This window comes from Phoca vitulina, unplaced genomic scaffold, assembly GCF_004348235.1.
Source record: "Phoca vitulina isolate PV1807 unplaced genomic scaffold, GSC_HSeal_1.0 scaffold48, whole genome shotgun sequence".
NCBI classification, from domain to species: Eukaryota; Metazoa; Chordata; class Mammalia; order Carnivora; family Phocidae; genus Phoca; species Phoca vitulina.
This window is the reverse complement of record NW_022589751.1, coordinates 820,745-845,794: the sequence shown is the minus strand read 5'-3', so window position 1 is coordinate 845,794 and position 25,050 is coordinate 820,745. Positions and strand designations below refer to the sequence as shown.

General features: G+C 48.5%; 1 protein-coding gene across 1 annotated transcript; it reads right to left on the bottom strand.

Annotated features, from left to right (window-relative positions):
- Positions 1-13,345: 13,345 nt before the first annotated feature.
- CUNH10orf71 (chromosome unknown C10orf71 homolog) lies at positions 13,346-17,652 on the bottom strand. Its single transcript, XM_032432195.1, has one exon. The coding sequence runs from the start codon at positions 17,650-17,652 to the stop codon at positions 13,450-13,452; it is 4,203 nt and encodes a 1,400-aa protein (XP_032288086.1). The 3' UTR covers positions 13,346-13,449.
- Between the last annotated feature and the right edge of the window lie 7,398 nt (positions 17,653-25,050).

Below are 25,050 nucleotides of genomic sequence, written 5' to 3'. Positions count from 1 at the left end.
CAGACTCCTTGGCTGAGGAAGGTCAGATGAATGTAGCCCTAATGGGCATCTTGACTCAATTTCATGAGAGAAATGCAGCTAAGTCATGTCTTAGCTCCTGCATTTGTGACCCATGATATCAGTGAGAAAATAAACGTTTGTTGTTTTAAGCCACTAAGTCTTGTGGTATTTGTTATATATCAACGGATAACTAATACAGTGTTTGTACGAATTTGTATTCTCACAAGCAGCATATGAGAACTCCCATTGCTCTGTGTCCTTGCCAATGGTTGGGATTGTTGGAATTTCTTATTCTGCCAATCTGATGGGTAAGTCATGCTATTTCATTGTGACTTTAATTTGCTTCATTTACTTTAGAGTTCTGTTATTAGATGCATACACATTTGGGATTGTTATGTCTTCTTGATTAATTGGCCCCTTTATTACTATGAAAGATCCCTATTTATTCCTTATTCTAAAATCTACTTTAATTAATATGAATATGGCCGCTCCAGTTTCCTTTTTTTCATTTTTTATTCTTCTGCCACTTGATTTTATTCCTGTGAACATTAAATCAGTTAGTCATCTGTGTTTCTATGTGTAACTTAAGTTTATTCATGCTTCTTGCCATACGATATTCATTCATTTTACTCTACTATTGGCTTATTAACTCTATCTCATTTTATTTTTTAGTGGCTGCTTGAAGGCTTTCAATTTAATCTTTAACTTATAATAATAAGGTTATTCTGCAGCACCTGTGTGGCTCAGTTGGTTAAGTGTCTGATTCTTTTTTTTTTTTTAAAGATTTTATTTATTCATTTGAGAGAGAGAGAGAGAGACAGAGAGAGCACAAATGGGGGAGAGGCAGAGGGAGAGGGAGAAGCAGACTCCCTGCTGAGCTGGGAGCCCAACATGGGGCTCGATCCCAGGACCTGGAGATCATGACCTGAGCCGAAGGCAGACACTTAACCATCTGAGCCACCCAGGTACCTCAAGCATCCGACTCTTGATTTTTGGCTCAGTTCATGATCTCAGGGCTATGAGATTGAGCCCCACATTGGGTTCCACACTGGGCATGGAGGCTGCTTAAGATTCTCTCCCTCTCCCTTTGCCCCTCCCCTGGCTCAAGTGCATGCACTCTCTCTTTCCCTCTCTCTCTCTCTCTCTCAAAAAAAAAAGAGATTATCCTGCTTCTTCTATAGCATAAGAACTTGACAACAGCATTCTTCCTTTTACCTTCTTTCATCTTTTGTGTTATTGTGGACATATATTTTACTTCTGCTTATGTTGTGCACCCCACACCATGCTGACATTATTTTTGCTTTAAACAGTTATCTTTCTTTATTTATTTATTTGAGAGAGAGAGAGAGAGAGCACAAATTGGGGGAGGGGCAGAGGGAGAGAGAGAGAATCTCAAGCAGACTCCCTCCTGAGCGCAGAGCCTGATGCAGGGCTTGATCTCATGACCCTGAGATCATGACCTGAGTTGAAATCAAGAGCTGGCCACTTAACTGACTGAGCCACCCAGGTGCCCCTTAAATATATTAAATATAAGACAAAAGTCTTTTAAATTTACCCACATATTTATCATTTTTAGGGCTTATAATTCTTTAGTGTAAACCTAGATTCCTAGATTTCCATCTGGCATCTTTTTCCTTCCTTTCCTTCCTGGCACCACTTCCCTAAAGATCTTGGTTTTTAAAAATATTTCTTGAGGCATGGACTTCCCAGGAATCAGTTCTCTCAGATTCTTGTCTGCAAGCCTTTATTCAACCTTCACTTTCAAAAGGTATTTTTGCTGGGCAAAGAATTCCAAGTTGGGCAGAGTATTTCTTTTGATAGTTGAAAGATGTTGCTCCACTGTCTTCTTGCTTTCATAGTTTCTAGTGAGGTTTGCCATCAAAAGTCTTTGATCTTTTGAATATAACATGTCTTTTTCTTGTACAGCTGTTTAAAAAATTTTCTCTTTAACATTGGTTGGCATGACTGTGGAAAACAGTATGGGGTTTCCTCAAAAAGTTAAAAATAGAACTATCCTATGATCCAGCAATTGCACTACTGGGTATTTACCCAAAAAATACAAAAACACTAAATCAAAGGGATACATGAGCCCCTATGTTTATAGCAGCATTATTTATAATAGCCAAACTATGGAAGCAGCCCAAATATCCATTGACTGATGAATGGTTAAAGAAGATGTGGTGTATATAACAGAATATTTTTCACCCATAAGAAACAATGAAATCTCACCATGGATGGAGCTAGAGAGTATAATGTTAACTGAAATAAGTCAGAGAAAGATAAATACCATATGATTTCACTCCTATGTGGAATTTAAGTAAAACAAATGAACAAAGGAAAAAAAGAGAGAGGTAAATCAAGAAAAAAAGAGAGAGGTTAACTGTAGAGAACATACTGATGGCTACCAGAGGGGAGGTGGGTGGGGGTGATGGGTGAAATAAGTAATGGGGATTAAGGAGTGTACTTGTTGTGATGAGCCTTGGGAGATGTATGGAGTTCTTGAACCACTATATTTGTTGCCTGAAACTAATATAACACTGTATGTTAACTAACTGGAATTAAAAAAAAAAAAAAACAAAAAACCATTGATTGGCATGGTTTTCTTTAGATTTATTTTGCTTGGGGTTTGTTGAAGTTCTTGGATCTTTGAGTTTATATTTATTACCAAATTTGGAAAAAGGCAATCACTATTCCTTCAGTGTTTGTCTTCCTTCTTCTCTTTTTTTAAAAAAACTTCAAATAAATGTATGCAAACCTCTTGATATTGTCCCACAAGTTGTTAATGCTCTGTTAATTTTTTAAAGTCTTTTTCTGTGGCTTATTTGGCATAGTTTCCATTGCTGTATCTTTTAGTTCACTAATATTTTCTTCTGATTATATAATCTACTTTTAATCTCATCTAGTGTATTTTTCACTTAAGCTATTGTATTTTTCAACTCTAGAAGTTCTGTTGGGTCATTTTTTATGTTTTACATCTCTCTCTTCATTATGCTCATGTTTTCCTCTGAATTCTGGAATATATATATATATATATATATATATATATATATATATATATATAATATATTTAGAACAGCTGCTTAGTGTCCTTGTCTGATCATCCATTATTCCTTTCATTTCAGAGTCTGTTTCTATTGAATGATCCTTCCCACACCTCTGTTATAAATCATATCTTCCTGCTTTTTTGCATGCTCGGTAATATTTGATAGGATAGTGAACGTTGTGATGAACATTGTGATTTTTATATTGTTGGTTGCCTGGATTTTGTTGCATTCCTTTAAATGGAGTTGGGTTTTATCTGGTAAGCAGCTAAGTTACTTGGGATATGTTGGATCCTTTAGAATTTACTTTGATGAGGAAGCGTTCTGTAATTTGTGTTGTTCAAAATGGTAGGCACTACTTACATGCAGCTTTTACCCACTTTCTATATGGCTAGTGAACAGTCATGTTTGGCTAGTGGCTATCATATTGGACACTGTAGCTTTAGAGGCTTGCCTTCCAGCCTTTTTTTTTTTTTTTTAAGATTTATTTATTTATTTATTTTAGAGAGAGAGCGTGTGTGCGAGAGAGAGAGAGAACAAAGCAGGAGGGGCCAAGGGAGGAGAGAGAATCCTCAAGTAGACTACTTGCTGAGTGTGGAGCCCAATGTGGGACTCGATCCCAGGAACCTGAGATCATGACCTGAGATGAAATCAAGAGTCGGCTGCTTAACTGACTGAGCCACACAGGCGCCCCACCTTCCAGGTTTTTAAGATCAGATCTAGTGAGTCTTTATTCTAAGATTTATTTAGCTCCACTACCAGGGTGATGCCCTCCCCCCCCGAAGATTCTACCTAATGCCCTGTGTCATAGGATGCATTTCCATTCTAATTAGCAGGAGATGAACTATTCTTGACTTTGCACGAGATTGGGGAATTGTTCCATCTATGCATTTCCGGTGATTCTTTACCTGGTTTTGGTGGTTTCCTCTCAAACATATGTATATTTTTTTATACTTGGCCAAAGACCCAAGGGGACCCCTTTTGCAGATTTCCAGAACTTTCCTTCTGGACAGCCGCCTCCTCTCTAGTACTCTGCCCTGAAAATTCTGGTTTTCTTGACCTCTCGAAACTCTAATCTCTGTATCCACAAAGCCAGACTGCAGGGCTCTGTTTGGGTTTCTCCTCTCTGAACCGCAAGCCTGGAAATTGCCTCTAGACAATAAGCTGGTGAAATCTTGGGGCTCGCCTTACCTGTTTCCCTTCTCTTCTGGATCATGGTCCTCTGCTGCTTGCTGTCCAGTGGCTAAAAACTGCTGCTTATTGTGGAGGAAGCCCTGCTACCACGAGGGGAGGCAGAAGAGGCATGCTCTCACAACATGTACTTTAGTATGGATAGTGGCTGATTTTAATGTTTGGTAAATTCAGTTAGAAGCTCACTCATGGAATATGATAAAGTTATTTTTCTAAGCAGATTTCTGTTAATACCAAGTTTCCATGTAAAATCCCAAAGATTCTTGGTTTAAATAAAAATGGCCAAATTGGATGGGCCTACGGACCTCAACTTGGAGGGACACATCTCTTCTGGTTTGCTGGAGTCCCTGCTCAGGTGGCAGAGAGAAAGGAGCTGCCCTGAGAGTCATTTTGGACCTAGCAAATCTCCTCCTTGGCCAGCAACAAGGGGGCTCAGATTTACTTAGAAGAACCCTTTTCTCTTAGCGTCTTCTGCCAAAGCTTGGAGGATTCAGATTAGCTTCAAATCTGTTGTGGGAATTTTGGGAGGGAATAGCATATGGCTTCTCTCTTCCTTCCTCCTGCTTCTGGTGGCTTCTGCCCTGCCCCCTCCCTCCCTGCTTTGCAGAGTGCAGGACAGAGAAAGGTCTTTCCCCAGGCTGGGTGGGCTGGCCTTGTCAGCATGATAACATGCTCTGGGAAGATGGTGTGGTCGGGGGTCCTTTAACTGATGGTCTTAGCTGGGATCTTCTAATTTTAAGTTCTTGAAGCCTCAAGAACATGCCCAAAGGAAGCTGTTGAAACTTTTAGGGATATCTTAGTGGCTGATTTGACTTCCCAAGACACTTCAGAGTCACCCTGTCTCAAAACCTCATAGAGAAATTAATTGAGACATGAAGATGTCAAGCAGTGTCTCCTCTAGGACTTTCTAAAGCTCTTCCATGCTTGATAATATTCAAATCCTATCTACAGAGTTAAACTGGATGTGTGGACACCTTAGGTCGTGATGCTATTTATCTTTTAGAGCCATTTTTTCCCCTGTCATAATATTTATTAGATAGTTTCATTGGATTGAAGGGAAGTGAGAAGAGGATAACCAGCTGAATTTACCCCCCTCATCCTGAAGGAGGACAGCCTTGATTTTCCTTAGGTGACTTAAGAGTTAAACCCCATCTAAACCAGCCTGGACTTCCCACTTGGCAGCCAAAGATGGTGAAATACTTCAGAAGATTGGGGTCTGGTGCCGAGTCTTCCCATGGCAATAAACACAGAGTTCAGGGCCACTCACCGCTTTCACTTAATGTAATTTGTCTAATGTCCTCATCATTTCATTGTCACCAAACCAAATAAGAGTTGGTTTCTAATTTGGGTTTTGGACGTTGTTGTGAGCACCAGGCAAGTCTTTGGCTTCCTTTTGTTGGCAGGTGTGAATTTCTCATCAAAGAACATCAGTTAAATGTGAATGCTGACTTATGGGGTACATTGTGGGACATCTGTTCTTGGGCCTCAGGTCCCTGAGACCCCATTTGTGGGGCCGCAGCCTGCCCAGCTGCCCCTCATACAGGGTCAGGGGAGCAAAGTGCCTGCTCTGGTTTGGGACTGGGTTGACTCATCCACATGGTGTCAACAACTAGGTGAGAAAGGGAGGAAATAAGATCTAAATGGAATAGGTTGCTTTCCTAAAAGATCCTTTTAACTGGCTTCAACTCTTCCATTTAAAGTAAGAATCCCTGGGGTGCCTTGCCTGGCTGGCTCAGTGGGAGGAGTGTGCGACTCTTGATCTTAGGGTTGTGAGTTCAAGCCCCACATTGGGTGTAGAGATTACTTAAATAAATAAAATATTAAAACAGGGCAAAATAAAATAAGAATCCCACTGAATTCAGTGATGTTTACATGTTGCCTACCTTGGACCTCACACTGTGCTAGGCACTGGGGATGCAGTGATGATGTGGACAGACAAGATTCCTCCTTCCAAAATGACCATTGGGTAGGTGAGGGGGACATTTAAGTGGGCAATTACAGCCTGTTCTGTGATGGGGGAAGCCCATGGACCAGCAGGTGGGGAAAGTGAGGTGCACGGTCAGGAGCAAGGGCATTGGGGATGGCCTCCAAGAGGACGTGGTCTAAGCTGGGGAGTGTTAGGGTTCACAAGAGTTAGACAAGAGGAGGCTGGCAGGGAGAGGGTGAGAGCAGACAGGGAAAGGAGGCTGGCGGAAAGACAGAGTTCCTGTCATCTCTTGCTGTGTCACAAACTACTCTGAAGTTTAGTGGCTGAAAATAACAGCAATCAATTTATCATCTCTCACAGTTTTGTGGGTCAGAAATCTGGGAACGGCTTGGTGAGCTGCTTCTGGCTCAGGTGGCCTAGACGCAGGAGCTAGAACAAGAGGGCTGGGGTCTCTCCCTTTCTTTTTATCCCCATGTGGTCAGTGTTGGCTTCTTTACAGCAGAGTGAGCCAGGGGACGTGGACTGCTCCATGGCCACTGGGGGCTTGAGGGATGCATGTTCCAGGGGACTGGGGAATGTGGCATGGCATTTTTTGACTTGGCCTTGGCATTGCACACCAACTCTATCCTGTTGGGCACAGACCAGCAGGCAAGGAGATGCAGACCCAACCTCCTGTGGAGGGGTCAGAGAATGTGGGAGGAAATGGCCCATTTGATCAACTCAAAGAAGCCCAGGATGACTGGAGTCCAAGGAGGCAGGTGATGAGGCCACTAAGAACTGAGGTCCCAGTATGTGGCAGCCGTGCATGTCTTCCTCTGGAGCTGACTCTGCTGAGGTGAGCAGGAAGTCCTGGAACATTCTGGATCAGGGTGGGGCATTATTCAGGGCTTTGGAGTCCCTGTGAGGAGAGTGGAAAGGGGTCATATTGGGAGTGGGAGGAGTGGGGGTGCTCTAACAGCAGTCTGAGTGAGGGGTGGTGGTGGGGTGCCGATGAATGGTGCATATTGACAGATGACTGGAGATAGAATCCACAGGTTTGGGGTCTGATTGAATTGGGGGCAAGAGATTGGGGTCAGTGGGGATGGGCACTGTGGCTTGGGCCACCAGGGAGTGGGCATTGTGGCACTGAGCTGGGAAGGCTGGAAGGGGAGGACCTGGTTTGAGAGGAGAGTTCTGGAGATTTTCCTTCTTCCATTTTTCTCTTTGGAGGCAGGTATAGTTGCTCTGCTATCGCCAGAGTGTGGGTCTGAGCGGGCCCCCACACCCTTTCGATTTGGCCCACAGTCCCAAATCCTGCCTTCCTCTGGCCCCTGCACCTTTGATTCCAGGAGAACATGGAGCCTAATCTTTTTAAGGCTTAAGAATATTCCATTGGACGGATGGACGCCATTTTGTTTGTCCGTTCATCTGTTGACTGACATTTGGGTTGCTTCCAACTTTTGGCTATTTTGTGAATAACGCTGCTATGAACATGGGTGTGCAGATATCTGTTTGAGTTTCTGCTTTCATTTCTTTTGTGTATCTGCCTAGGCATGGAATTTCTAGCCCATGTGGTAATTCTATGTTTAGCTTTTTTAAAAAAAATATATTTATTTAACAGAGAGAAAGACAGCGAGAGAGGGAACACAAGCAGGGGGAGTGGGAGAGGGAGAAGCAGGCTTTCCATTGAGCAGGGAGCCCGATGCGGGGCTCGATCCCAGGACCCTGGGATCACAACCTGAGCCGAGGGCAGCCACTTAATGACTGAGCCACCCAGGTGCCCCTCTATGTTTAGCTTTTTGAGTAACTGCCATTATTATTTTTTACAGCAGCTGCACCATTTTCTATTCCTACAAGCAGTGCACAAGGGTTCCAAGTTCTCCACATCTTCACCAACACTTGCTTTCTTTCTTTTTTTTTTTTTTTTAAATCCTAGTCATCCTAATGGCTGTGTGGTGATACCTCTTTGTAGTTTTGATTTGCATTTTCCTAATGAATAGTGATGTTGAACATGGGTCAAAAGGTTTCCATCAGAAGGTATACACCTTCTGGGAAGTCAGCAAAGTTGGCAGAAGAGATATGGTAAGTGTGTGGGGAGGCCATTGAAATCACATTGCCCGGTGCAGTGGATCAGCTGGGTGGACAGAGGGCCCTCCCTATACTCCTCACGCAGGTACGCAACAGACGACCCATGCAAGGAAGGGTAGAGATGGGGCTCCACTATGGCAGTGTTGGCTGAGTTCTTGACCTGGCTTGCTGGCACTTTCCATCTTGATCAGCAGGGAAGAATGGGCTGCTGAAAGCACAGGAATGCCGAGTGAGACTGACCATGTCATCTAGAGTTTGTAAGTGTGAAAGAAGAGCACACCAGCCTAAAATTTTCCAAATTCAGAGGAAAATATAGGACTGAGCATGGAAGACAGGATGGCAGGCATCCACAATATCACTCAACACATTATGATGAAGGGGGACGAGAGGGCTCTAAAGAGAGCAAGGTGCACTTCTAAGCTTGGGAAGGATGGGAATGGGAGATGGAGGTCAGGGCTGGGACCCAGGAAGAGAACCGATGGCATGGAAGGGCTGGAAAATGATGTCAGCGTGGCAGTGCCCAGAATACGCTGAGTTGGAGAACAGTGCAGGAACAGTGAGGGGACTTAAACAACGAAACTGCAGTTGGATGAATGATGAGCACAGCCAAGACTGGCTTTGCTTAGGGATGGTGATGCGCGTGGCTCCTCAGTCCCCCATTATCTCCTCGTGTGCTGGGAACACTGGCTCAGCCGCCTTGGAAGGGAGCCCTCGTTCCTGTCTTCTGAGATCAGTCCATGGGCTCCTTTCAGAGCTCCAGGGAATGCCTGTGTCTGGCTCTGGCAGGGCTTGTGGCTGTGCTGGACAGTTCCAGGACCTGGCTGTGCCTTTGCCCGTCCACAGCTTTCCACCTGGAGGAGTGCCTGCCCATGGGCAAACCCAGATGGGCCCTTCCTCCTCATATGCCTCCACTGAAGTGACCCCACTGGTGGGAACGCTGGGCCCGGGCAGCGCCGGATCATTTGCGTGGGAACTCTGCTTAGGATGGTGTTTATGAATCTGGGTGTCCCTGAGTCCCCCGGGGAGCTCTTCTATTTACAGCTGTCCTTTTCCCACACTTGGAGAGGTGATGAGGCGAGCAGGAAGTGCAGCCGGGGCTGTCTTGTCATCAAGTGCACAGGTGTTGGGAAAGCCAAGAAAGGCTTGGGCTTCCTGTCTGAGAGCCGGCAGGTGAAGGAGAGAACCCCCAGAATCAGCTGCAGTTCTGCATCTACACGGAGTCCAGCGCAAGGAGGAGCCCTCTGCTCAGATGGCCCTGCTGGGGTAACACTAAGGACACATAAGCAGGTGGTGACAGGCTCTGATGACATGGCCCGGAGCTCTCTCTGCTTACCTTGGACTTTATATCTGAGTGATATAGAAGGCTTACATAAGACAATCGTGTGTAACATCGCAGTGTTATCTGGGCCCAAATGCTTCCCACCTGCATAGAATTTACGTTTTGCCTAGAGCTCCTCTTTCAATTGCAAATGTTTCATTCATATATTTCACTCCTGCGGCCATGCCCTGTTTAGACTTTGGACCCATGACATTGTTATACTGGAGCCCCATGTGCAGCCTGGGGTCTCAGAGATGTAGTTAGGACACGTTGGACATTGAACCCATCCCTGTCTTAGGAAAGGGGTCACTAGCTTCTATGGCATGTTTCCGGTGATGGGGAGCTTAGTGCTCCCCAGGCCGCGCTAGCCAGCTGGACACGGTGGTGCAGTTATTAGGCACGCCCTTCCTGTAGTGGGCATGAATCGGCCTCCCTGCCACTCTCCCACCCCGACATGTAAGGCTCTCTTCCTGGGCCCGCGGCGAAGCTGCAGACATGAAGACCTGGGTGCGTCTCCTGGAATCTTTTCCCTTCCAGGCCAAACAGAGGCTCCCAGCACTTCTCAAAGTTTAATGTGCAAATAAATCCATGGGGGTTCTTGTGAAAATGCGGACTGAGATTCTGGATTTCTAACAAGCTCCCTGGTGATGTTGGAGGCTGCTGATTCATTGACCACACTTAGAGAAGCAGGAGGGGCGTGCTAAGAGGGTCCACCTAGTGAAAGTGACAGTGGCCTGAGTTCCTGGCGTGGCCCCCTCACTCAGTGACTGTGTGACGGTGGGAAGTTACTCAAAATCTCAGTGCCTTTGCGAACGAGGCTACCTCTCGTTGTGAGGATGCAGGCCGGTCTCAAAGCTCCCGGCTCCGGGGCTGGTACATAGCATTTGACTGACAATGTGAGCTCTTGGTCACTTTCCACTGGATAGCTCCAGGACCTCTGATTGTTCTTTTGAGGTACATTTATGTACCTCCCCCAGGAAACACTGAGGGGGGGTTATAACTCATAGGAGGGCCAGTGCACTAAATAAAAGATGCACGCATGGCTTCAACCCACAATTTCCACAAATAAAATGTTTTCACAGTTCTCACCACTGTCCTATTAAACACAATGGTAGAAATAGTGGGTTTTTTTTGGGTAACTCAGAGGAGTGAAATATTAATTCAGAAGCTGAAGGGACGTAACAATAAAGGTCTATCTTGTGAGGCTACACTGGTTGATTCTGGTGCTGATTAAAAATGCTAATTAACCATTAGCTAAGCCCTTATACTTTGACCTGGTAAGGCCAATCTATCAGTGTATCACAAATGTCATCTTTGTTTAATAGATAGGTTAAAGCTGGGGAAATTCTGGTGTCTTCACAAGCTGATGTACTCCTTGGTGTTTCCTGACTCAGCTTAGGTGCCGTCTCCCGGGCTGAGGTAGATGCCCCTCAGACCACTCTATTAAATTACTTACCACAGGGGACTATCACTGTCTTTCTTCTCTGTTAGATTTTAATTCTTTGGGTGTGGAGACCAGATCTAATTATCATAGTATATCTTTAGAGCCCAGTGAAGTGCCTGGCACAGGACGGGAACTCTGAAAATGTTTGTAATAGGAGGGAGCAAGGAAAATAGAGAGATAGGGAAAAGGAGAGAAAGGGAGGAAAAGAGGGAAAGAAGGAGGAAGGGAGGAAGGAAAGAGAACATTATTTGCAAATGAGTTGGTCTTCATTGATTTTATCCCCCGGAAGCATTACCTGCTTCCTAGGAACATAGGAACCTTGCTGTAAGTGATGGAGGCCTTCCTCTGGCTGACCTGCTGGGGAGCCAGGTGTCCCAGGAATCCCGGCTCTCTGAGTGGATGCTGCATCCTGCCAGATGCCCTGTTCCTCTTGTGCATTCATAAGGAAGTTGACCTTGATCTCCAAATATCTACCTTGATGCTTTTAGCTTGATCAACAGCTCTGCTTATATTGTTTCTAAGACAGAAGATGACTGCTTCCCCATACATAAGCTCCCCTTAAGGAAAGTATATTATTCCTCGTGGGGACATCGTTACTATTACTGTGGTTTTTTTTTTTTTTTAACCGAAGGTTTCTATTTTTGTTAGGCAGTTCTTTTCCTGGGCCCTGAGAATTTTAAAATGAGCTATCCATTTTCCTATCTGAGTAAGATGAAAGCAGGTGAGAGGATGCTTAGCCACGGTGGCAAGAGCCAAGATCACAGATTGTTCTTCCAACTGGCACCCCAATGCATGACTCGTGGGAACCAGACTTCTCGGACAGCAGCCGGACTGTGTTCCTGGCCAGCCGTCTGGTTGTCTCACCATGGCATCGAGCCAGGGGATTTGTGGAGTATTTTCACAATGAAATTAAGGTGTGGCCGTACTTGTTGGGAAAACAAACAGGTAGAAAATCCTGAATCCAAATCCTGGCCAAGAATAAGAGCTCTTGTATTGGTGTGAGCCTGGGACTTGGTGAGTTCTGTGCCTTCCCATCTTTCCAGCCTGGAAACAGCATCTTTGCCAAAGGAACAAGGATGATGCAGTTTGTGGGGTCCCTGGGGACGTGGACAGCACAGTCCCGACAGCTGCCTCAACAGCTGCCCTTTCTAAACAAGGAGGGAGACGTGTTTGCCCCTGTCTTTCCCATAGCACAAGAATTAAGTTGCTGCAGCGGATGCCCTGGGTGGAAGCCCGTGAAACCAGCCTGCGTTCCTTCCTAGCATGGCTGCCCACAGTGTGCATGTGCTCACAGACGCCTCTGTTCTCAGAGGCCAGAGATGGTTATTGCATTTTGCTGCCTTGACCTGAATCAGATACTTCCCTCCACATCCCCAAAGGCCTGGGAGTTGGGAAAATACAATTTCCTTTTGAGCACAGGGCATAGGTTAACAGTTGTGAAATTGGGACACCTGGGGCCTGACTCAGTTCCCTGCGCCAGCCGTGATGGTGAGCTTGGGTCTCCCTCCTCTTTGTCCCCCCACATGAGTGGACAGCCTGGCCCCGTGAACGCAGGGACAGTGCTGAGGGCTCTAGGAGGAGCACCGGGATGGCAGCAGGTGCCGAGGCTGCTCTGTTCAGAGTGATGCCCCTGCGTGGCCGGCGGTGACGGAAGGTGATGGAAGGCCTGGACAGCACAAGGCACTTTACTGACCAGGGGAGACCTGCCACTGCCCACAGATGGAAGACCAGTCCAGGACAGAACCACATCTGCAAGCTTGTTTCACTTTTTAAAAGGTAGCCTTTTCTTTATCAGAAAATAGCCTTCAGAGGAAAGCTTCCTCAGTAAAGAAAACCCACTCTATCCAAAGAAACATTTCTGCAGGGTTGCCTTGGGGCAGTCCTTAGCCATTTCTGCCTGCAGTGAGCTGCAAATGGTTACTGCATGGGAGCGAGGGTAGAGGCGCTTCTCTGTGCCATGCTGGACCTGGAGGGGCTGGGCCGGGTGGCCTGCTCGCCGGGCAGGGCTGCGCTCAGTGCGGTGCGGCATTTCTGGGGGCTTGGGAGTTGGCTCACTGCATGAGCCGGCCCTTGAGAAGAAGTAGGTGCGGTGCCCGAGCAGAGCGGCCATTAGGAATCAGGCTGGACTCACCCCAGTGGCATGGCCAGAGGAGGACAGGGAGTAAGGGAGGGGAGAAGGAAGGGGTAAGGGGAGCAGATCCAGGATCCAGGAAGGGGCTTGGGAGGGACCTGGTCATGCAAACAGTGCCCTCCCAGGGAGGAGAGCCCCAGGAAGCCCTTCAGGTGGGGTTTTCTCAGAATCCCCACTTTTTTGAGACTTTAGGGATCCCACATGGCTAAGTATGTGTTGATGTCTGTGTGTGTGTGTGTGTGTGTGTGTGTGTAAGTGATTGATTGTTTGGTGGAAAGGGGAAGTAAGTTCTTCTGGGTTTATTTGAGGGGGCTTAGTCTGCTGTAATTCTCAAGAAATGCCTTCTGTGGCAAAGTCCTCTAGGTCGTCGGTAGAGATAATGCCCAGGCGCGGAGCATCTCCCCCCTCCTCCGCTGGGCACCGGGAAGGTGCTGGCTGCATGCTCCGGGACCCAGGGCCGGCCGCCTCGGGGGTGTGCGGGCCCTGCCTGAAGAAGGTGGGCGCAGAGAGCTGAGACGAGCAGCGCAGTGGCATCAGGGGCAGGGGCCGGAAGTGAGGGTACAGCATGTAGGGAGAATCAGGTGTGTTTGGCGGGGGTGGCTCGGGGGAACCCCCCTCAGAGGATGGGATGGGGACCTTGACATATTTGCCCGTCTCTGGGTCATAGAAGGTCTTGATTTTCACCTGGAGTGGTAGATCGAAGACAAAGTACTCTCCAGATTGGGGGTCTTGGAGGACCTTCTGGGTGGCAGGGTAAGGGGCCAGAGGCATACGGGACTGGGATCCCCCAGGCTGCCTCCTGAGTGGCTCTAAGGCAGACACTGAGTGGCGGTGGATGGGAGGGGGCAGGGAACGGACCTCGGGGAACCTGGATCGGGGCCTCTCTCCGGGGGATGGTGGCCTACGCTCCCAGTCCTCCAGGAAGGGCTTTTCTTCTCCAGGTTCACCATGCTTTTCTTGCAGTTGGTCGGTCTTTCTCCTCTTGCTTGCCAGCTTTTTGGCCCGCCGCAGGGCCTTCTCTGTTTTGGGTGGGACCGCCGGGGGCTTGCCGGCTGCCCTCTCCTGCTGAGCAGGAGGCTCTGGTTTCTCAGGGAGGCCCGCTGAGCTGGTGGCCATGTCCAGCACCGAACCTCTTGGAGAAAGTGTCCTGAGGTCTTCGGCGGATGGCTCAAGTTGGGGGTCCGAGCCGGCCTCCCATGTGAGGGCGTGTGTCAGGTCCTCCCTACGGGCGACCCTGGCCGGGTAGAGGCTGGCCCAGGGCCTGGGGTGAGGAGGCTCCCCTGGCAGCAGGCCCGGCTCAGTGGGGGCCTGGGAGCCATCGTCCCAGGTGCTGCTGGTGGCCGGGGAGCATGCGCTGCTCTCTTCCAGGGAGCTGGCATTAGGGGAAATTGCCATCTCCCCGGGGACCAGTCTTCTCCCTGGTGGCCCTGCTCTGGGTGTGGACAATAAGTGACTTTTGAAATCTTGTGTGTGCTCTTCCCAACACGTTCCCAGCTGCCGTGGGGGTGGCTGGTCTTCTGGGTCACCTTGGGGCAAAGCGATGGTGGGGATGCACCTTGGAGCATCCAGCTTCCCCTGGTCCGTGGAACTGTTCTTGCTTTCATTTACCACAATGTGACGTGCAGCCTCTGGGGGTGGCTTCAGCCCTTGGCCCTCTCCCATGAGTGGAGGAGACGGGATGTTTCTTGTTGGGACTGGCTGGGAAGTCTCCCTCCGGGCCATGCCAGGCACCTGCCCGTGGTCCTTCGTGCCCTCCCAGGCTGTGTGCTTCAAGTGTGCATCCTGCATGCTAGCGGGGGTCGGGGTGTTGGCCAATTCCTGGCTCTCGGGGCCACCAAGACCAGCCTCTTCTCCCCAGCTTGGCTTTGGCAAGTCATCTTCTTTGTGGCTGCCGCCCAGAGGGTCCTCTGATGACATGGTCCTCAGGAGGGGCCGCATGATGGGTTTTATTACGGGGGTGGCCCTGAAGGTGTTGTCTTTAATTGCAAACAATATGTGCTTGTTTGAAGTAGAAGATGGTGAGGGGGTAAGGTCTTTGATTGTATCCTTACTTCTCCCCATCCAAGTGCCTCTGAAGTTAGCCTCCTCTCTCGATGCCTTCCTGGGTCTATATCCAGACAAACCTCCCCCTTCTCCTTGCAAGGATTCCCTCTTGCTGTGCTCCTGCACGCACGCAGGCCCATTACTCAGGGCACAGAGCTGTAGCTCCTCTTTCCCCATCGCTTCCTCCTTCTCGTCCTTCCGACTGTCTCTTGCACTTCCGTCGTTCCTCCTGTCTTCCTGCTGGCTCTCGGTGAACCACGTTTTCGGCTGATCCTCAAATGAGGCAAAGGACTGGTCTGAAGAGCTGGTGCTGAACTTGGCCTTACTTTTGAAGCCTGGCATGAAATCAGATTGGCTGTCACTGTAAAACACATCTTCTTCCTCGGGAGAGAGGGGCCCTGGAGAGAATTTCTGGTTGAAGTTTGGATTCTGAAGTCCATCTCTCTCTGGTTCTGTCTCTTGAGACACGGATCTCAAGAAGCCCTTCTCGAGGCTGAGGGTCTTTGGTTTCTCTGCAGCCTTCCCTGCCTCAGGCTCTCTGCTGCAAAGCCTCAGGGACAGGTGCTTCCTAGGGCAGGATTCCCCGGCGTCCGGACACTTGCCCGACCCGGTGGTGCCCATCTCCGGATCTCCATCGTCCTTCTCGTAGCTGTTTCTGTCAGCTCCCTCCCCATTGGTGCAGAAGGGGGCTTGGGTGGTAGCTGGAGGTGAGCTAAGAGTTAGATAGTTATCTGCAGAGGCTTCCCCGGAGACAGCCCTAGGGTCCTTCTGGGTCCTGATGTGCGACCCAGAAGGGCCGTCAGCTGGTGTCTCCTTAGACAGCTCCTCTGGAGGGCTCTCCTCCAGCCCATTGGGAAGGATGACACCATTGCTCACGGGTTCTTGCTTGCCTCTGGTTTTCTCCTCAAGGCCTTTCAAGAGAGGTGAGGGGCTGTATGTGCTCTTAACACGCTTCCGCACATCCTTAAGGTTGAACAGCAGGCTGGGGGCTTTGGATTTGTAGCTGTCTCGAGACTGACATTCACTGGGCTCCTTCTCTTGGTACCCATTTAGCTGCCCTGGGGGTGATGGGGTTATCTCCCCTGGCTGGCTGTCGGATGGCTCCAGGACATGCTTGGTGGGTATGATGGGGGTCAGAAGCTTACTGATGTTAAAAGGAGGACTATAATGCTCGTTGGGGTCCATGGGCAGGTCAAGAGCCTCGCTTTCTGGAAATTGTCCCTGGGGATTGTGCTTTGGATACAAGGCTGGGCCTCTTCTGGTGACCTGCTTCTTCTCTTCTGAAGCATCTGGTAGACTTTCTTTCCTTCCTTTGCCAGGCTTTGGTTTCCTCCATGGGGGCTGGGTCGGCTTCACCTGAGGGTCAGGCTGTGAGCTAGAAGCTTTTCCCTCCACAGCGAACGCCTGGGCTCCTGGATCCCTAGCTCCCCAGGGTCCAGATTCCGTGAGAGCCCCTGCAGCCAACCTGTTCACCTCCTGGCTGCAGCTGGCCCGGGAGTGGCAGGGGGAGACTCTGTGCTCAGGGGCCGGGGGCTCTCTTAACAAGGGCGCGTCGTCATAATGCTTGGGAGCTTTGCTCTCTGGGATGGGGTCAGCGGCCTCCTTTCTCTCGGGCAGCCTCGGTTGGTGGGCGTTCCAGGACTCAAAAGCACTGTTTTCGCTATGAAGAAAGGTCCCTTTGCAGGGCCACTCCTTACCTCTTCCAGGCTCACCCTTGGCTGGCTTATGGGGCGGGGAGGGGAACTTGGACTCAAACGAGTTGGTCACGTTTTCGGGTGTTGGGAGGAAACCGCTGGAGCCGTGACAGCCCATTTCGGGATTCTTGGGGGACTCCTGCTCTCCGTGCTTCCTGCCAGGCTGGTGGCTATTCTGGTGGGCGCCAGAGACTTCAGCAGGCACCCTCCTGACCGTCAGAAAGGCAGAATCGAAGCAGAAGTGGACACCACTTTCTGGAAGAGGAGCAAATTTGGGGGGATTTTTGAGAGCCGGGGGCTTACTGGTAGGAGGCCTGCTGTCACAGCGTTGGTTCTCAGTCCTGTCAAAAGATTTAATTAGTGATGACACTTTTGAAGCAGGTTTGCTGTTGCTCCTCAGGCCGGACACGGGCACCTCCAGTCTCCTCTGGGCTGGTGTCAGCGGCGGGCTGCTCTTGGGATACTTTTCCTCCCCTTGAACGTACTTGGGGAGCTGCTGGAATGTGGCCGCCCAGCCCGCGTGCTCCGTGCCTTGCGACGGTAACTGGCTCCAGATGCTGCTTTTCCTGTGGGTGTGGATCACCGTTCCCTGGGGGAAATTCCCAAACACCTGGCGGGTGATATCCGGGGACAGGGCCAGGTCGGAGTCATTGCAGGATGTGTCCTCTGAGATGCACAAGCTCCGGAAGGCCCGGTCTGTGAGGCTGCTCACCTCCCTGTCTGCATCGTCCAGCACACTGCCGATGCTCGAGGAGTCACTGAACCCGTCCGTGCACTTCTTATTCCCCTGCATCATCCGCCAGCTAGGAAGACTGTCCCCGGTCAGCCAGTGGGTGCCTCTGGGGGATGATTTTGGAAGAGCAGCCCTCTTCCCGCAAAACTAGAGCTTCCTGTCGACCAGATGCAATTGCAAAGTGGGATTTCTTTCTTTTTTTTTTTTTTTTTCTCTGTAAAAGAAAGACGTGCAGGGTATGAACAGGATATCCAACTTAGTGGCTCCATGTGAGAACTACACACTGGTCCAGATGGGTGATCGTGCCCGTGATGGTTAATTTTATGTGTCAACCTGACTGGGCCCTAGTGGCCAGTTTTTGGTCAAACATATGTAGATGTGGCTATGAAAGTATTTTTTCGATGTAATTAACGTTTAAATCAATGGATTTTGAGTAAAGCAGATTACCCACCCTCCACAATGTGGGTGGGCAGCATCTCAGGGACTGAGCTCCCCAGAGGAAGGGACAATTCTGCCCCAGGTCTCCCTGGACTGGAGCTGCAACACCAACTCCCCCTGGGTGTCCAGTCTGCTTTGCAGATGTCAGACCCGCCAGCCCCCATAACTGCATGAGCCAGTTCCTTAAGATAAATCTCTTTATGTTTATATATCCTGTTGGTTCTGCTCCTCTGGAGAACCCTGCCTGATACAGTGCCTAAGGTCCAGATGTGCCATTTTTGCAGAGAGGTCTTCCCTGACATTTCAGGGGCTGTCCCCTCCCCACTTTCTCTCACAGTGCCTGGTTTGTTTTCTTTCTGGTACTGAGCATATTCTAAAATTAAGTTGACTTCTTTGTTGCCTATCCCATCATGAGACTATAAGAGCCAGGAGCTCAGGAGCCACTAGGCTATCTGTCAGCTGCTTGAACTTGTCCCAGAGCCACCCCAAGAGAGCACAGTCTCCAAGAGTCTGCAGCACCTGGGCTCCTTAACTCTCTGACTTGCCCTTGGGTGTGACCAGTGGGAGATGCTGGGTGGAGCCTGGAGGGAGCCAGGATCCCTGGCATTTCTCCCCCACGCCTGCTCCTGGCTGTGGTGTGGGGTCTGGGCAATGCTGCAGTCCTCTCTAACTACGGCCCCTCCCCTGGGCTCGGACCCTAACTGCTCCTCTTGCCCCCTGGGGCTGTGGGAAGGATGGCTCCTACTCTTCCTGAGTGGCTCCACTTGCTGGGGTCTCCCTAATGCTTATACCTCTCTTATGGTCCCTTCATTTGATTTTCTTCTTTTTTTTAAAAAAAAACTGTCGTGAAATTGACATGAAATAAAATTTACCAACTTAACCATGTAAGCATACAGTTCAGGAGTGTGAAGTACATTCATATTGGTGCAACCATCACCACCATCCCTCTCCAGAACTCTTACAGCGTCCCAAACTGAAACTCCGTACCCATTAGATATCAACTCCACTCCACCCACCACCCTGCCGACCCCAGCCCCTGGCAGCCACTGTCTGCTTCCTGTCTCTATGAACTGGATTATTCTAGGAACCTCATATGAGTGGAATCACACAGTATTTGTCTTTTTGTGACTGGCTGGTTCACTTAGCATGATGTCCTCAAGGATCATCCACTTCCATCCAATTTCCTTCCTTTTTAAGGCTGATTAATATTCCATTGTATGTTTATTCTACATTTTGTTTATCCATTCGTCTGTCAATGAACATTTAGGTCTCCTCCACTATTGGCTACTGTGAATAATGCTGCTAGGAACATGGGTATACAAATATGTGTTCAAGATTCTGCTGTGCCCAATTCTTTTGGGCATATACCTAGAGGGGGAATTGGGGGATCCTATGATAATTCCATTTTAAATTTTTTGAGGAAACTCCATACTGTTTTTCACAGTGGTTGTATCATTTTACGTTCCCACCAGCAGTGCATGGGGTTCGTCTCTCCACATCTTTGCCAGCACTTGTTATTTTATGTTTTTTTTTTTTTTTTTTTTTAATAGTAGCCATCCTAATGGGTGTGAGGTGGTACATTGCATTTCCTTCTGGGTCCTGTCTGAGGATGCTGCTTCTGCCGGGACCCTGACCACTACTGCTGGGGTACGTACTTCCACTGCTTGGAACAGCCCTCGCCCAGACAGAGGATAGGTCAATGAGTACATGAAAAGTTAGATAAAATAGCAAGTATAGAACCTAGAGTGGGCCTGAGTGGTGGGCACTTGGGACAGTGAACATCTGGCAGTGTGCTCTGGGTCCTCAGCTGACAGACATTGTCACCCAGTGGCCCCGTTCACAGCAGCTGCAGAAGCCGACAAGGCTGCATTCTTCCCTCCTTGCCTGGCTCCAGAGCGATAACACGGCCATGGCTTTAGGGGATGGAAGATGAAGATGCTCCCACAGGGAGGCAGAGTCTGCACATCAGGTGTCCCATGTCCTATCCCGGCCCCGCATGGGGGATGGTGCCTGAGGTGTCCTGCCCAGGTCTGCCGCTGTTGGGCTAGCGGCATCCTGTTTGGGTCCTGGAGGCCGGCCTTCTTTGGGGTTGTTTGTTTCCTGTGTCTTGACCACAGCCCGACCGGTGAGTTTCCAGTGCTGACTCGTTGGCAGGCTGACCTGGTTTAATGATGGGAGAACTGAGCTGGCTGTGCTGGAGAAAGGAGGGACCCCGAGTTCTAGGAACTGGATGAGCCCACTCTGCAAAAGCCTCTACTTACATGCTCCTCAGCCCTGCCTTGCAAATGAGGGCATCTCCCCAGAGAGCAGAGTGCAGGATTTTTAGAAGGCCGCGGGCATCTGCCTCAGCTCTCAGACCCTGCTGGTGGGCCAGCTGCGCTCCTTTCCCCACTGGCCTCTCCTTCTGTGTGGCCCAGCTCTGGTCTCAGGGATGGAAGCATTCAGATGTCGGGGAAAATTCTGGCCTTTCTGATCAAGGGAACAATCCCTGTTGTCTCCACTCTGTTGGTGCTGTTTCTTCCTGCTTCGAATGTAGACACAAAGCCTGAGACGGAGTGTGTGTGTTCGCCAGGGCTAACGAAGTACAACAGAGTGCTGGCTTACACAACAGAAATTTAGTATCTCACAGTTTGGGAGGCTGGAAGTCCCAAATCGGGTGTCAGTGGGGTTAGTTCCTTCTCTAGGCTGTGAGGGAAAGGTCTGTTCCAGGTCATTCTCCTTGGCTGGTAGATGACCACCTTCTCCTGCATCTTCATATTGTCTCTCCTTCGTCTGTGCCTCTGGGTCCAAATTTCCCCTTTTTATAAAAGCACCAGTCCTGTTGGATTAGAGCCCACCCTAATGATCTCCTCTTAACTGATTATATCGGCAACAACCCTATTTCAAATAAAATCACATTCTGAGGCCCGGGGGGTTAGAACTTCAACATATGAAAATTTGGGGGTTGCAACTCAACTCATAACAGTAAGGCATTCGCTTTGCAATCTTGAGGAACAAGCAATGACAATTAGAACCCTGTTTGCTGAGGGTGGCCTGGTGGGCAGGATGGCCCTGGGTCTTTGATGGCATTGTTGAGCTCTGAACCTGTGCCTGAACTCCCGGTCCTGGAATTTGTGTTATTGGGGTGGGGTGGGAGACCTTAGTGGCTTCGATCAATGTGAATCAAGTTTTCTGGATCTTGAGGCCCTACGGTTAAGTCAGGGAGGCTTCTGGTGTCCTGAATGCTGGGGTCTTGATCTTGGCAATGGCTGTACTTGGTAATGGTAATACTGGGGTTTCTATACTTTCACATTTAGAAGAAAATAGGATAGTTGGAGATTTAAATTTAGAATCTTAGAGTTAAGCAAATGACCTCCAGCCAATTAAATCCCTCCCACTTTTGGCAGATACTTGTTATCTTTTTGAACACTCAGCTTTGAACATTTGATAATGTTGGGGTAATTTCTTCTCCCTTCTGTGTTTTGTCTTGGTGGGGCTGAAAACCAAGGTGCCTGCCAAGACCTCCCTGGGCCAAGTGCAGATGTGAGACCCAGGCCAGACCCTCTGTACTGTTTCTTCTGGAATGATGTGAAGATGGAAACGTGCTTGGATGGGGCAGGGCTGTCTGCTCAGCCTTTACCAGCCTGGAACTTCAGCCTTCACCTTGAGTCTGCAAGGGCTCCAATTTCCTTTTAATACTTATCTATTTCAGTTGAATTTGTCCCCTTTCTGTTTCTTTTGTGCATGGCCAAAGAACCCTAACTGATCTGGAGTTTGTGTCGTAATTCCCAACAGTAATACAAGATGTTCACCGTATTGGAGTATTCAGAAAATACGGTAATCCCCCCCTTATCCACAGGGGATACATTTCAAGACCCCTAGTGGATGGCTGAAACCACGGAGAGTGGTATTGAATCCTATATATACTATGTTTTACCTATGATAGAGTTCAATTTACAAATTAGACACAGTAAGAGATTACCAATACCCAATAGTAAATAGAACAACTGTAACAATATACTATAATAATCGTTACGTGAATGTGGTCTCTCTCAAAATCTTATTGTACCGTACTCACCCTTCTTGTGATGATGTGAGGTGATAAAATGTCTGCGTGATGAGATGACGTGGGATGAATGATGTGGGCACTGTGATGTAGGGTTAGGCTACTGTTGACTTCTGACCATACATCAGAGGGAGGCTCACGTGCTTCTGGACCGTGGTTGAGCGTTGGTAACTGAAACTGCAAAAAGCAAAACCATGGGCAAGGGGGAACTGCTCTAACCACATTTCTTCTGCCTCAGGAAAGAGACCTTTATTCAGAGAGCTTCTTCAGTTCTGATTTGATTTTCCTGGGTTCGGATGGGGCAGTCATAAAGTTGGCTCCACGCCTGGTCCTACCCCCTGGTCTCCCAATGCCCAGTGGAGCCCTTCAGCACAGTAGTTGGCAATGGAAGGTGTCTCCTTGGGTGGGTCCATACCTGTTACAGCGGTGGGGGCTGCAGGTGCCTGCCTTGCTGGGTTTTAGGGCCTGCAGTTTTAAAACTTCTCATGCTTACATTTGCTATCATCACTGCCCATCTAGAAAGAAGAAGAAAAATAATATCAGTGGACCCAACTGAAAAATTGGTCAAGCACACGTCAGGTGCAAAAGATGTCTTTAAATGTCAGGAATACAGTGGGCTTTCAAATATATATATTTTTAAATCCACATTTGAACTCAACAAAATTCCAGACATAGGCGTTTTTGGTGAAAACCAATATAGAGCCAATATCTATCCCTTCCAATATTCGTTAATTCATCTCTGGTCCAAGAAATCTTTAGGAAGCTGTATTAAGCGTTTGGGGTTTCTAATATGGTTGGCCCAGTTGAGAATTAGTTTTTGCTAGTCCAATCTGACCAAAGGCCCTTTCCCACGTGGATTAATAACTCAGGTTTTGCAGTTAAGAGAACGGGAGTGGCAGAACTTGAATCCACTCAGCAAGCGGTAGCACAGTGTTCGATTTATTGTTGGCAGGAGGCTTGAGTGTCTATTTTGACAGCTAAAATAACCCAAAAGCTGCCCAGGAGAATTTTAAGAGTACTCAGAATGAAGTGTAAACTAATTAAAATAAATCCATTATGCAAATTTTAAATGCAGACCATTGGGGCTTCCCCCAAGATGTTCCTCATCTCATAGCTCCTGGCTATTAATCTAGTCCACGGTAGTTTATTTATAATATTAATAATCATACTAACTCAGATTTGTGGAGTACATTTCTTTGGAGGCTCACAGAGGGCTTTGTGTCTACTACCATCGGGCAGGCCAGGGCTAAGGATGACATCAATCCGAGCTGCACACGGCCGAGAAATGGGTGCAGCCAGCGCAGATCTGTCCTGCGCGCTGCGTTGGGCTACTCCCTTGGGCTATTCCTTTTTCATTCTCAGCACTGCATTCAGGAACAGCTTGGAAGACTCAAACTGTTCGTGTCAGCCTCTTGCTGAGAGTCCCTCAATGGCTTCCCAGTTTTAAAGAATGAAAATCAAACCTCCTTAACAAAGAGTCTTCCTTTCCATCTTCCTCTTGGACTATCTTCCCTCTCATGGTTGGCTTTCCAGAGCGTGCCTCAGAGCCTTTGCACACACTGTTCCCTCTGTCTGGGATTCTTTACTTTCCCCTTTCCCCTATTACCTGCTTAACTCCTACCTATGCCTCAGAACCCAGTTCCCATGACCCTTCAATAAGGCTGCTTCTTCAGGCCATTGTAAGTCTCCTTGTTATATGCTTTTGTAGTTGGCTATCCCCTCTCCTTTGCATTACTTATAATTGTACTTCAGTGGTTAACTGGGTGATTATTGTTTAATGTTTGTCTTTCCTGGTAACCTGGGTGCTTTACGGTGGCTGTGTCCATGTCCATCTGGCTCTCCAGACTCTCCTCAGGAAGCATAGGGCACAGTACAAGGAAAATCTGTTAAATGAGTAGGCAAATCATTCCACCTCTGTCGTATTAGTCACACTATTGACTGGCTTAGCAGGACTTATTTTATTGAAACTCAATTATAATTGGATAATTCCAGAATTACCACAAATTTCACATTAGTGAATTTGAAGTCAAGTGGATTTAACTTACTTTTTGGTTCCAAGCCCTAAAATATATAAAAATCTGCCTGTGGTAAGAGATGAAAGCGGTTGGAACAGCTCAGTCCTAGAGACGGCTCCCGGGCTGGCCCGGGGGAAGGCATTTATTTGCACCATGGCATATACCATTTAAGTTGGGGTCAAGGTTCAGGGTAGTCAGGGAGAAATAAGGAGCAGCTTCATGACTTCTCCATTTTCCTGTTTGTCTTTTGAATTGCACTCAGGGCTCCTGTTGGGGGATGACTGGAAGGCCAGCATCCAGTAAGAATTTGTTGAGTACATTAACTGGGGTGCTGTTTACAGCCACAGTGCAAGTGCTCATGAACTGATACGTTATCTAAATTATGGGTGTCAGCAGATGACATGTTGGCATCTGCCCTGTGTGGTACAGGCCACCCTGGAGAATGCCCACAGCGCTCTGTTATCGGGTCCTCCAACACTCCATCCATTGGTGCTAGATGCTGGTCAAGCTCGCATCAGGTAGATGCGAAGCATCAGAATTCGGGAGTTAGTGGACTGGAATTTCCAGTTCAGCCACTGGGGAGGGGTAAAGGGTCCAGTGACACACCCATCTTAAAGAGTTGCTTGGTGGGGAACCTGGGGGTGTGTATGCACCCCTGTGGCCTTAAGACTGGGAGAATGACACTCGAGGATGTGCTTTGTTTTTCCTTATTGCCAGGGTCAATTTTTTTTTTAAGATTTTATTTATTTATTTGAGAGAGAGAGAGAGAGAGAGAGAGAGCTGAGCGGGGAGCTGGGGGAAGCAGACTCCCTGCTGAGCAGGGAGCCCGATGTGGAGCTCGATCCCAGGACCCCAAGATCATGTCCTGAGCCGAAGGCAGACGCTTAACCAACAGAGCCACACAGGCGTCCCAGCCAGGGTCATCTTTTTGAATCAGAATATATCAAACAAACCAAATGGGAG

What these genes read in the sequence shown, in the direction of transcription:
- CUNH10orf71 (XM_032432195.1), bottom strand. Translation starts at nt 17,652, where the DNA reads ATGATGCAGGGGAATAAGAAGTGCACGGACGGGTTCAGTGACTCCTCG.